This window comes from Podarcis melisellensis (assembly GCF_964234715.1).
Source record: "Podarcis melisellensis genome assembly, chromosome: 1".
In the NCBI taxonomy this organism is placed as follows: domain Eukaryota; kingdom Metazoa; phylum Chordata; class Lepidosauria; order Squamata; family Lacertidae; genus Podarcis; species Podarcis melisellensis.
Genome location: NC_138528.1, coordinates 29,177,159 through 29,190,171, shown reverse-complemented (window position 1 = coordinate 29,190,171; position 13,013 = coordinate 29,177,159). Strand labels below are relative to the sequence as shown.

At 45.4% G+C, this 13,013-nt stretch overlaps 1 protein-coding gene across 1 annotated transcript; it reads left to right on the top strand.

The window, feature by feature from the left end:
• Positions 1-58: 58 nt before the first annotated feature.
• On the top strand, positions 59-11,584 carry AHSA1 (activator of HSP90 ATPase activity 1). The gene is made up of 9 exons (XM_081914707.1): positions 59-275; positions 4,617-4,807; positions 5,051-5,133; positions 5,413-5,530; positions 8,063-8,151; positions 9,038-9,172; positions 9,701-9,802; positions 10,687-10,738; positions 11,158-11,584. Exons 1-9 carry the CDS (start codon positions 196-198, stop codon positions 11,328-11,330), a joined length of 1,023 nt encoding a protein of 340 aa, XP_081770833.1. The 5' UTR covers positions 59-195; the 3' UTR covers positions 11,331-11,584.
• Positions 11,585-13,013: the final 1,429 nt, after the last annotated feature.

Sequence of the window (13,013 nt, the reverse complement as noted above, 5' to 3'; positions counted from 1 at the left end):
GGAGCGGCAGCGGCGGGAGCAACGGAAGGAAGCTCTCCGGCGGCTGCCGGAAGCTGGGAGGCGGCGCGGCTGCCGGCGGCGCTTCTAGTAGCTTCCAGACGCGCGGCGAGAGAGCGAGGGCGAGGGGTGCTCGCCAGCCAGCCAGCCAGCCAGCCGGGCAGAGGCAGAAGCGGCGAGTCCTTCGGCGAGGCGCTGATGGCCAAGTGGGGAGAGGGAGATCCGCGCTGGATTGTGGAGCAGCGCGCGGATGCCACCAACGTCAACAACTGGCACTGGTGAGCGAGGGGGGCAGGGAAGGCAGCGGGAGCTGGGGGGGCGGAGGAGAAGTGGCTCGTGTTTGGGGGGGGGGATGCAGCTCTTCCCCTGAGGGCTTTGGGGGAATAAGGGCGGCCGTGGTGCCACCGCCACACCCACAGCCACCCACACGCGTGTCTGCTTCTCTCTCCCTGTCTCTTGCCTCTGACCCCTTCGCACGAGATTCTCCACCGCTTATGCGTGTTCGCGCCGGAGTCACTTTCCTTCGGGTTCGGTGGACCTTACTCTCAAATAAGTGTGGTAAAAGATTACAAGCGCGGGAGGAGATAGAGAAACCTCCCTGGCCTGGTTTAACCTCCTTTTTTAAAAAAAATAACAGCTGGATCTGTAGAAGGGCAGCTAGTGAGAGTTTGGGTGCTTTTTGGCACGGGAAAAGAAATATGATCGCCAGCTACTTCTTTCAGATCAAGCTGCGCTGAAGTGCATGGGAGCTAGGGGCTGGTTAAAACAAACAAAAACGTTGGCAGTCTTTTCTAGGGGCCAGGTGCAGCATCTGGCAAAGCCAGCGAGTGCCTGCTGAATAAAAGTTTGCAACAGGGAGGCAGCCCCTCCACCGGTATCATAATCTGGTGCTGCACAAGCACTCTCCAGAATAGGAAGCACCTTGTCAATTTTAATGGTGTGTTTGTGTGTTTGTGCTTACTGTGTTTCTGACATGCATGGCCATGCTTTTTGTTTAGCTAGGTTGCTGTGTTTGATTGCTTTTCACACTGATTTGGTAGTTGTGGAGAAAGTGGGTAGACAGGAAGTGGTGGTATCTAGGGAAACTGTTCCAGGAGCATTTTGAAAATGGGGGAGGATTTCATTCATTGCTTCCTTAATGTGGAATTAATGATGACAAGATAGGAATCAGTCTTAATTTGAAAAAACGGTGACGCAAGTTGTCTTAAGCAAACTAGCAATTCTGCCACATACAAATTAATGGATGATTTGACAACAATTTTAATATAAATGGAGCTTCAACACAGAAGCAGTATTCCTGAGTGCAGGACACTGATAGCAAAGAGGGTGGCTGTTGTATCACATCATGTATATAAGCTTTTCAGTAGTCACTATTGGAGACAGAGTGCTGGGGAAACCCAGCCAGATGGGCGGGGTATAAATAATTAATAATAATAATAATAATAATAATAATAATAATATGAACTAGAATAATTTTTGTGTGCTGCTGTAAGAAAGTCATTTTTCTATTCCAATAGAAATGAACCAGAAAAACCTGGAGATGCAGGATGCCTTCTTATTGTCACTTGGTCATGTATATCTGCTATTATGTATAGTGTTCTATTTTTTGTTTCTTATTGAAAAAATTTTCATGCGATTGCCACCACACTTACTGACCTGGGCAAGGAGTGAACTATGCACAATATTTTCAAGCAGCTGCTGTGCACAGTGTGGCTTGTGTAAATATGGCATTTTGCCAGCAGTGCAAAGACCAAGTGCAAATGGCACTTTACACCTTGATTTATTATGGTATGGACTCTTGTGAACAGCAGCTTAGGGATGCTGGAGACCTCTGATGAAACCCAAGTCAAAGTTGCTAGTGTTTGCTTATTTGCCTCATGTCTGTAATGGATATCAATCTGGCAAATATGACCAGTGTTTGCTGTTGCTTTCCACCTGCAAATTGTATGTAATCAATTATGCCACCATCCCCCCACATTTGCATTGTGTTTCCTTTGCGTAGAAATGAATGGGGTGGGGTAAAGTAACAACAGTGCAGTGATAATATGCAAGTTACATAATTTTACCACAGCGCACAATGAGACAAATAATGTAAGTTTTGGCAGAAGATGAACTGCAGCAGAATGGAGAAAATGCTGCATGCAATAAATACAGGGTGGAACAGAAAACGGTATCTTCTTCCATCCCTATTAGCAACCCACAGCTTTCAGGATTAGTATAAAGAAGTCCAGTCTTACCCTTTTGTGACTATATCTACCAAGTCTATCCTGTTCAGTTTTGCTCCTTATTAAATCCAGGCTCTTCTGCATCTTTAGGCAACTAGAAACATGATCACCATGCTCTTAATTTGTGATGAGTGAGCAGCTGCTATTTTTTCAGCTGCAGGAGACTTTAAAGGAGGAAGGATAAATACTGTAGGTTCCCCTCTCTGGGAACTTGCCAGTTAAATTAAACCACAGGGGAGATATGCCCTGTCTCTTTGAGCATCATGGTTAATTCATATCCGAGGAAGGTGTGTGTACTTCTCTAGAACCATGGAGAGCTCTCCAGTTAGCAGCAGTTTCTTCTGTCCTCCTGCCCCAACCCTGGGGGGTGCGGAGCCAAAAAGAAAAAACAGTGACATAGGCAGTATGAAGTGAGCCAGCAGCTCATTCTGCAGTGGTGAGCAAGCTGTAGTTTCCAAGGGTATGTAATGCTAATGCAGCAGCACTCAAGCAGCTGTGAAACATATAGCCATCTTCAACTTATGAAGCACTCTTTGTTTTTACATGCAGATTCTTCAGAAACATTTTATCTAGATTGGTTTTCAAAGCAGAAGCCTGATGTATTGGAATTTAGTTATTGTATTTTAAGGAGCAGGAAAGGGGAAATCTGTTTGTATAATCTGTCTCTGTCATTTTACAAGTTACTTCTCTACTGGGTAGATTTAACAGCTATGATCTCAGCTGTTTGTGAGTTCACTCCGTCCATCCACCTAGTGGTTCAAGATAATCCTGTGGGTTGGCTAGAACTGTACATCCTGTTCTTTCATTGAAATATAGGAACCTGCTGGGAATGGACTACTCATTAAGTGTGTGTATGATGCCATTCTCATGTTGCCAGATTGTTTTACAAAAAAATATGATTTTTAAATGAAATAAAAAGGTAGGTTCCACAGCAGCAGACAGTCTGTGATTTGACCTTGGAATTGTATCTGCGTCTAACTAGATGCAGGCATGGCCAAACTTGGCCCTCCAGCCGTTTTGGAACTACAATTTGCATCATCCCTAGCTAACAGGACCAGTGGTCAGGGATGATGGGAATTGTAGCCCCCAAACAGCTGTAGAGCCAAGTTTGGCCACGCCTGAAATTTACTAGACAGTAGTGAGAGCTTCAACAATATGCTTTGCTTGCACCAGAGCTAGGAAGTTAAGAGTTAAGAAGGAAGTTTTGGGGCTGTGTAAGCTCAACATGTGATGACACTTGTATAACTCAAGCTTGGGCCATCCTATTGTATTAGAAGCATAGGACTGGATAACTAAGTTATACTTTGAAATTAGTGCACTTAGTTATTCATGCACATTAATTAAAGTGGCCTGGATTCAGCTAGCCCTGTGCAGCAGCAGAGCTCTTGCTAGTGCAGTGAGGCCTTGCCCCCCCCCCCCTGCACACACACCCAGTCCATTCTGGAGAACCCCCAGAACAGTGCATGGGGGAAGGAGAGGGGTGATTGCTCTGTCTGGCAAGCAGGAATGCTTGCACTAATGAAACAACCAGAAGAGTGTGACGTTGAATTCCTCCCAATGGATCTAACTCTTATGTTCATAATCCTGCTGAAGTAAAGTAACAGATTCAGAAGGGGACTGAGGAAATTGATCAGCCAAGGTTAAATAGGTGGCATGGGTTCTTAGTCATGGTTGGACCCCTCCTTTGGAGCCCTATAGATGTATATTGGACATAATTGGTTAATTGCTGAGTGGTGGGAATTAAGTAAAAAGGTTATTTTGTCCAAGCTATGCCCAACTGCCCTACACCTAACATCATATGACATCAGGTGTGGAGCAGGTAGAAACCTGGCTTAGCCAAAAGGGAGTTTGTTAGCAACTGAAAAGCTCAGTGTGAAGTGCTTCAAATAGACAGCACTTCAGAAGCTCCTTTCAAAGCACTATATTGTGCAGTGCTTAGAAAGGGTTTTAGCAAGCCTCAGCAATTGGTGGGTCATGAGAAGTGCTGTCTTGTGAAGTGATGTGCAAAGACCCTTGCAAGCAGAAAAGGTAATCTGATGTCAGGTGATCGACAAGTTTGTGGTTCTGCCCACCTGTCAATCTTAGCCCACTAGAGGTGGGAAAGATAACAATCTGACCCACTGGCCAAATCCAGTTCACCACTGCTGGTGTAGAGGTATACAGAGTGGTTAGTCAAAACCTTTGGTTATCCTCTTCCATGTGTCACTAAAAGAAGTCAATTTTGGAAGTGTAACTTTTCAAGATGTATAGCCAAATACCATGTGTTTCCAGGGAATGGGACAAAGGGGGTGTATGCAATGCATTGAAAACTAACTTTGCAACACTGGAGCATTGAAAAGCACCAGCTGTTCATTACTGCCTTTTTACATTTTGAGAATTTTGTTCTTTTCTTAGGACTGAAAGAGATGCATCTAACTGGTCTTCAGAGAAGCTGAAAAGTTTGCTTCTGGCTATTAGAGCAGAGAATGCAGAGGGAACTTGTGAAGTGACAGAAGTGAGTAAATTGGATGGAGAAGCCTCAATCAATAACCGCAAAGGAAAGCTGATTTTCTTCTATGAGTGGAATATCAAGCTGGCTTGGACAGGTGAGTTTTCCTGCTTTGTTTTTAGCTACATGATGTGATCTTGCTGTAGAGTTCTGGAGGCTGAATTGTCAAAAAGCAGAATTTCTACAGTCTCTTCAAATAGTTAGGAAGCAGATAATAACCCCCTTCTCCAAGGGAAGAGAGAAAGGGAATTTAGAGAGTTTTCTAGAATGCCAGAACATGTCAGAAGTTGCTGTTAGAAAGCGAAATTTAGCAATTCATTCAGTATATTGCTTTTCATAGGCACTTCAAATACAGGAGTGAAGTATAAAGGATATGTGGAGATTCCCAATCTGTCGGATGAAAATGATGTTGATGAAATTGAGGTAAGAACACAGTTACAGATTATTTTCCTGATTTCTGCTTCGTTGAAGAGGGATCAGATATTCGAGTAGTCCCAAGTTTTATCTCTCTTCAGCTTTTTTTTATTATTAAGCCCCATAAGTTCATATCTGATTTCTACCATTCAAATCTACCAACAGCTACTGTCTTTAAGTAAAAATAATTTCATGGATGCAGTACAGGGTGGAGGAGTATGTGCAGTGAAAAGAGATTTGTCCTGTTGGAACCGTATGAATTCCCGCCCCCCCCCCTTTTCTTCTCAGATCAGCGTTAGTCTTGCCAAAGATGAGCCAGACACCAACCTGCTAGCTTTGATGAAGCATGAAGGTGTAAATCAGATCAGCAGTGCTTTGGAAACTTACATTAGCACTCTCAAAACAGGTAAGTACAGAGGGGTAAAAGAAATAGTCGAGTCAGAGCTGTTCTTGTGGAGGACGAAGGAGTTTCGAAATCTGTTAGAAATAGTTTGCTTTGAATAAACTTGTCTATCTTTGTCATACATCTTAACCCCTCTTCACCTGTTCTCCCCTTGTCCTGCAATTAACCCTCATCTGAAGGGGATAGAGGGAATAAGCCTGGCCTTGTCCTCTCCTGCATCCCCGGCACCGTTTCCTTCCGCAGCACCCACCACTCCCCCTAACACCATGTTGGTGGCTGCATGTCTGCAGCAAGGAGCCTATTCTATTTGAGTAGGCTCCCTGCATGATTCACACCCTGATCTTTCAGGCTTTTTAATCTTGTGGAGAGCTTATTTGAGTAGAGCAGGCTCCCCACCGAAGACATGCAGCCCCCAACATGGTGAGGGTGGTGGGTGGGCTGCAGAAATGATGGCAGAAGCAGCCAGAGACCAATGGGCTGGTCTCCTCTTTCCTTGGCATGAGCGGTGGAGAGTGAGTGTGTAGGGCTTTAGTTACATATTGCCTGGATTACTGTAGCAAACCATGTGGGGCTTCCTGTGAAGATTCTTTGGAAGCTTCAGCTAGTACAAAATGCCACTGCTAAAATTCTAACGTAGCAGGTTTGGGGAGAATGTCAGTCCCATACTGTAGCAGCTACACTGCTTGTCAGGGTGTTTTTGAGTGCAGTTCAAAGTACTGGTTATCACTAAATGGCTTAGGACTTCTGATACCTCAAGGACCTTCTCCATCCTCTGCTTGTCTACCAAAGTAAATCTGGTGAGGCAAGACACCGTTCAAGGATGTGAAGAATTACTGTTTTCCATCTCAGTGCTGATAGAAATTATTATGGATTATTTGTCTCAAGTAGCACCGAGGAAACTGCCACCACATCACAGTGGGGAAAAAAGCCTTGTGCATTAGTGCATGCCTGCACTAGAGAATTTGGAGTCATGGTCTGAAAATTATATATACCTGCCCTGAGTTTACCAGTCGCACTTTAGGCTGCATGTCTCTAATATAGTATCATGTAATTAATGTTTGACCCTCTTTCTTGCTCTCAAAAGCATTTGTATAGCTTTCAGTACATCCTCTTGGAAGTCTGAACTGAAAAGTTCCAGTGTTATAAATTTATCAAAGTGTGTGGTAGCTTTCTGATCCCATTTTCCATGACATCCTGCCTTCTTTTAATGATGCTTTCTTACAGCTATGTTTGTTACGAAATGTGGTTTGCGTTTCTTTCTAGATGCTTTGCATGGAATAATGCAGCGTTTCCCAACCGGTGTTCCGCGGCACACTAGTGTGCCGCGACACGTTGCCTGGTGTGCCGTGGGAGGGAGGCGGGCGAGTCGGGCGGCGAGAGGCGGGGCGGCGGCGGCGAGGAGAGGCCGCCCAGCGCGGGGCTCTCGCCGTCTGCCTGCCTGGCTGCCTGCGTGGCGCTGACGTCACGGGGCTGTAACGTGCCCCACATAGGCACGCTTAGACCCTGGCTAGGAAGCGCCTTTGCCCTTGCCTTTTGCTCTCCTTACTTCCAGAAAGCTGGGCTGGTCGCCCGCTCCTCTCGGCGGCGGGAAGTGGTGCTGCTGGGAGCTCCGGGAGGCGGCGGAGGGGGCGCCGTGGGCCGGGAAGCCCCTCTCCGTCGGGGCCGGCAGGTGGCTGCCGCTGCTGCTGGCGATGCCTTCGGAGCCGCCGCCGCCTCCGCTGCTGCGCGGGAACTCCTTGAGCGAGCGGCTCAGCTGCTTGCCTTTGCTGCGGAAAACCTCGCGCTTGTAGGTGCCGCTGGCTTGCGGCGTCGGCGCCGCGCTCTTGGGCAGCGGCTGCAGCGTGCGCTCCGTCCTGCCGGGCTCGTTGGTGAAGTGGACGGGCCTCAGGAAGCAGATGTCGATGCTGGACTCGGACGAGGCCGGCGAGCACGCTTCGAAGGCGGGCAGGTTCCGCAGCGGCTCCACCTCCTCGTAAGGGTCGCCCCGGTACTCGAAGCCCTCGTAGTCTGGCGTGAAGCCGGAGCTGTCCTGCAGGAGGTCCGCCGCCGAGGCCCGCCGACGGGGCCGCTCGCGGTTGCCGTCGGGGCCAGTCGAAGGAGGCGCGCTGCTGCCGCCGTACTCCAGGTCCGGGAGGGCGTGCAGGGAGGCGGCCAGAGCTTTCAGGTCGTGCTCACTGAGCTGAGAGGGCGCCAGGTCGTGCTCGGGCCGCCGCCCGTCCGTTTCCCACTCGCAAGGGGAAGCGCCTTGCAGGCCGTCGAGGCCTTGCTGGGGGCTCGCTTTCATGTGGGACCTGGAGTGCCTTGGAAGGGAGACCAATCAGTGTCGGATTTAGGTATAAGCTAAACAAGCTATAGCTTACCATTACCTTCTATGCTGTTACTTTTTTTTTTTTTTTTTTTTTTTACATAGGTAAAAAGTGACCTTTCCCCATCTGGCATGGTGGTGTGCCTCGATATTTTTTTCATGAAACAAGTGTGCCTTTGCCCAAAAAAGGTTGGGAAACACTGGAATAATGAGATTTTAATACCTTTCAGAGTTTACCCAAGGCATGATCTTACCCACAGTGAATGGTGAACAATCAGAGCTTCCACCTCAGCCTGTACGCAAAGCAGAGGAACGGAAGGTAAGAGCCCAAGACTCCAGGTGTATTTTATAGGGTAACATTTCCTTGCTCTGATGGAATGAAGAATAAGGCACAGGGCTACTTTACACTCCTAGTGGCAGCAGACTTAGTGGTGTGGCTTATGAGGTAGCTCTGGGCACTAAGCAGTTTTGATAGGAATGTGAATATTCTGTGGCATACAATTGGACCAAAATTCTTGAGGGGAGTATAACAAAAAGAGATTGCAGTATCTTGAAGATTGGGGACTACTGGAGTCCAGTGAGGAAGAAAAGTGGCTGCAGGTTAGTACCTTGCTCTTGCAGCAGCTGCAGGGAATGAGCCATTTATTAGCAGGGTTCTGGATAAATTGTTTTGCTCCAAATCTCCCCCTGCCCCTAGCAAAGTGAGGCAAGTGGCCTAGGGAGAGAGTATTTTCCTTAGTGGCACCCCATTTATGGAATGCTTTCCCAGCAGAGGCTTGCCTGGCATCTACGTTGTGGACCATTAGCTACCAGGTGAAGATATTTTTATTTTCCCATGTCTTTTAACTCACAGCTGGAGCGGGATTCAGCTACTAGCTCTGCTAGTGGGAGCCTGCCCAAGGATTTCTGCTAGTGCAGCAAGGCTTGAGGGTCTTGGGAGCGCCATAGTGTTACACTGCATTCCTCAGTGCTGTTTACATGTATACAATTTCCCCCCCGCTTGCTTGCTTTTTATGCTGGTTTTATATTGATTGCATCTGGCTTTTAGGTTGTGCTTGTACTGATTTGTATTGCATATAGTTTCTATTGTTTTCACAATTTTTAGATTCTATTTTGAGTGCTGTTCTTTTTTTAAAAAAGTTTGTAAATCAACTAACAATTATCAGTTAATATATGTTTTTAGTTGTAACTTACTCTATTTTTAGACCACTGAACCAGTTGCTGGCAATGCACTTAAATCCAAATCGATAGGAGTCAAGATTCCTACTTGCAAGATAAACTTGAAGGACGTTTTCTTAACATCTCCAGATGAACTGTATAGAGTGTTTATTACACAAGAGGTAAGTTGCAGGTCTGTTTACAGGTCCTTTTCTGTCGAGAAGTCCTTGTACACTTCCTAGATTAGAATTGGTTATAAATATCTCTACTGGTTTAGACTAACGTCCTCCCCCTGTTTCTCCTATTAGCTCGCACACAGAGGGTGTTGTGGTTGGTACTCTGCAGCAGAAGCGACCTCTAGGCCTCTAGGAAATACTTCAAGGATTATGGCTCACCTTGTTTCTTCTCAGTCTGGAAGGGTTATATGTTCTTTCAGCAGGAGACCTACTTCCAAAGAAGCTCCCACAGAGATGAGCATTTGCTTCTGCTTATTTGGAAATGAAGTGGCAGCCAAGAGGTGCTACTTTCATCCTTGAAAGTGCCCCCGTCCCCAGTGGGAGATGGTACTGGAATCAGGACTCAGATTCCAGAGTGCTGGAATAAAGCATCTATTTCTGTTGTTTCAGTAGATTGGGTGGAAGTCATGGTCATTTTAATGCAACGGGTCACCTTGCTACTTGACTCACTGATCATAATTTTTTCCCCTGCAGATGGTCCAGGCTTTTACTCACTCACCTGCCTTTTTGGAGGCTGACAAAGGAGGGAAATTCCAGCTGCTAGATGGCAGTGTCACTGGAGAGTTCACTGAACTAGTAAGTACTGTTGACAATACATTTTCTGTTGCTCTGTAGCTGGGACATGCCTTCTTTTTAGCCCATGATCTTTTTAGCCCATGATCTGGATAATATTGGCCGAGTTCAGACATAACAAACTCAGTTTAATTAGGCAGGCACAAGCATTGCACCTTTATGCTCCTTCCTCCTTCCCCTTTGCACTGTCAGAATGAAAATGATGCTTTCCTGGTTTAGATGTAACAGTTAATCAGTTTAAGAAATCCTGGAGGTTATTCACTACAGAGCAGGAGGGGAGGGGAGGAGACAGTGTACTCACAGCAACCTTCATCTAAACTATGGTTATTTCTGAACCACATCTGGTTCAGAGAAGAAATGCTATGAAGGCAAGCTTGGTGAACTGTAGCTAAACTTTGATCATGTTGATCTTAATAAATCTCTCTACAATAGGAGTTGGTATTTTGAGGAAAGGGCTGGTTTTGTGATGTTTTTATTGCTGTTGTTGGTTCTTAATGGATCTTTTAAACACTATTTTATTTATATTTCATTACATTTAAATGATTGTCTTTATTGTGTTTTTAGCTATTTCTGTTTTATCTGCATAAGCTGCCTTGAGTCCTGGACTCGGAAAGGAGGAGGAGGAATTAGACAGACAGACAGATAGAACCTCCTTTCTTTGCCCAGTGCAGTACTGATAACAGTTGCTCTGTTGCGCTTGTTAATTATAGAAAAAAGAGCTGTAGTTGCACATTACTCATTAAGCATTACATGTATTTAGACCCTGAGTTACTCTCAAATAATATTGACACCCCCCCCCCAGCTTTTTTCAGTATAATCTCTGTCACTCTCTTGTTATTCAAATGAAAATAAACCCGCTAGATAACTAGGCTTCCTTTCCTTTCCAGGTTCCTGAGAAGCAGATTGCAATGAAGTGGAGATTTAAAACATGGCCAGAGGGTAAGTTATTCTACTTCATATAACAAAGTAGAAAATTACATATGCTTCAGCTATACTCTGACTATGTTGTACTAGCAGTGGGTACCCATTCTTAAATTGTAAGATGCTTGAAAGCACAAGCATTTCTCAGTTAGTTACTAGCCTTGGCCTTGGTTGTGCTATGTGTTTGCTTGGCTTGTATGGCAACTGGTGCATTGGCTGTACTTATTACTAGGAATGTGCCCTATCATACAGGATATGACATATTTAAAAGGTAGATTGGTTAAGAGTTGAGTGTTTTCCAGCTGTTGCGATCTTGGGAAGAAGAGCAGATTTCTTCTCTTAACCATATCAGGAAAGAAGCAGATAGTTTGTCTGGCTGTGTTTCTCCAGGTTGTGTCACACTGCTGAATGTTGGGGTTTTTCTTTGGCTCTTTTAGGACACTTTGCAACCATCACTTTGACGTTCATTGACAAAGCTGGTGAAACAGAAATCCGCCTGGAAGGAAGGGGCATCCCAGCCAACGAAGAAGAGAGAACAAGGGAGGGCTGGCAACGATACTATTTTGAGGGCATAAAACAGACGTTTGGTTACGGAGCCCGATTGTTTTAACACTGGCTACTGCGGAGAGTCTCTACCCAAAGATTCTGCCGTGTGAACTGATTTGCTTCTTGTCTGTCCCTTTCTTATCCTTTGTTTCACTGTTGTGATAAGCAGGATGGCCGGAAGGCCTTGAAGGCCACTGAGCAGCACAGATTCCAACTTGTCACTGCTCATGCATGTCTCCTGCTGCAGGAGATTCAAAAGGTGGATTCTCATAAATGTATATACACCCGTATTGCTAAATAAACATAACTTAAAGAAGACGTACTGGCTCTTATCTGAGTGGAGAGATAGGAGGGAAGATATTTCAGCTAAGTCATAATCTTACTTCTATAATAGAGAATAGAAGGCAAAAGACAGAGGCCTCGTATTCCAGCTTGCAGGTTTAGGACACGCCCCCTTGCTTTCCAGAAATAACTTAGAAAAGTTTGCAACACATCTTGGGCTAATAATAATAATAATAATTTATTATTTATACCCCGCCCATCTGGCTGGGCCTCCCCAGCCACTCTGGGCGGCTTCCATAAAAACCAAAAATACAGTAAAATATCACACGTTAAAAACTTCCCTGAACAGGGCTGCCTTAAGATGTCTTCTGAATGTCAGGTAGTTGTTTATCGCTTTGACATCTGCTGGAAGGGCGTTCCACAGGGCGGTCGCCACTACCGAGAAGGCCCTCTGCCTGGTTCCCTGTAGCTTTGCTTCTCGCAATGAGGGAACCGCCAGAAGGCCCTCGGCGCTGGACCTCAGTGTCCGGGCAGAATGATGGGGGTGGAGACACTCCTTCAGGTATACTGGACTGAGGCCATTTAATGACATATTTCCTGTTTTCTTCTGACCGATCCTCAGCTGTATTATCTCTGTGGTGGCCTTTTATCTGTGAACGCATTAGTAGCAGAAATCTTTAATGCCCATCAAACTCAGAATCCTGGCTCTTCCCAAGTTATACCTGATTAAACCCCTTTAAAAGGAAGCAGAATGAAAGCAACGAGAGTTGTGGGCAGCAGCATCTTAAGCATACACAAGCCACAGTTGTATATGACTTCAGCATTATATGCATGTATAGAAGTTAATACAGTATATCTGTGGGTTTTTTACAGTGCTAGAGCCTTTCCCATCGTGGTGGTGGTGGGAATTGTTGCATAAAATGCATTTGGACTGTTAATTACAACAGGAAAACTGAAAAGCATAGGATAGAAAGCCTTTTCATGTGCTGTAACTGTGGTCCTCAGATCTCTTCAGAATTGTGCCATGATAGGATTGTTGGAGGATGTAGCTTCTGCCACACTTCAAAAAGAACAGACTGTGTTACACATTTTGCAGAGAGATGGTGATAGCGACTAAGAGTGATTCAACATGTGCTTCTAATACAGTCTGGGAGGATGTAAGTGATGTTCCATTAGCCTATCCAAAACTACATTCTTGGGAATAATTTCAAAATTTTACAGTTGAAAGCCCCACATTCTACAATTAAATTAAATTGGTGCAAATATCTACAACAAACTTATTTTGCATACTTTGTGCAATTTCTATTGCTGGCTTCTTTTTAAAGAGTTTGCAGTTTTGTGTTCAGATTTTGTTGACATATTGAGGAAACGAGGAGCTAAGTCTAAAAGTGGGAGGGAGGGTTTGATGTGCTAATTAAAGATGCACCACACCCCTCTAATACAATGTTGACTTTTGGAAGAGACA

Coding starts and splice junctions, on each gene's coding strand:
- AHSA1 (XM_081914707.1), top strand. CDS start 196: ATGGCCAAGTGGGGAGAGGGAGATCCGCGCTGGATTGTGGAGCAGCGC. Junction 5,134..5,412: donor ATGATGTTGATGAAATTGAG/GTAAGAACACAG, acceptor TTTTCTTCTCAG/ATCAGCGTTAGTCTTGCCAA. Junction 9,803..10,686: donor CTGGAGAGTTCACTGAACTA/GTAAGTACTGTT, acceptor TTTCCTTTCCAG/GTTCCTGAGAAGCAGATTGC.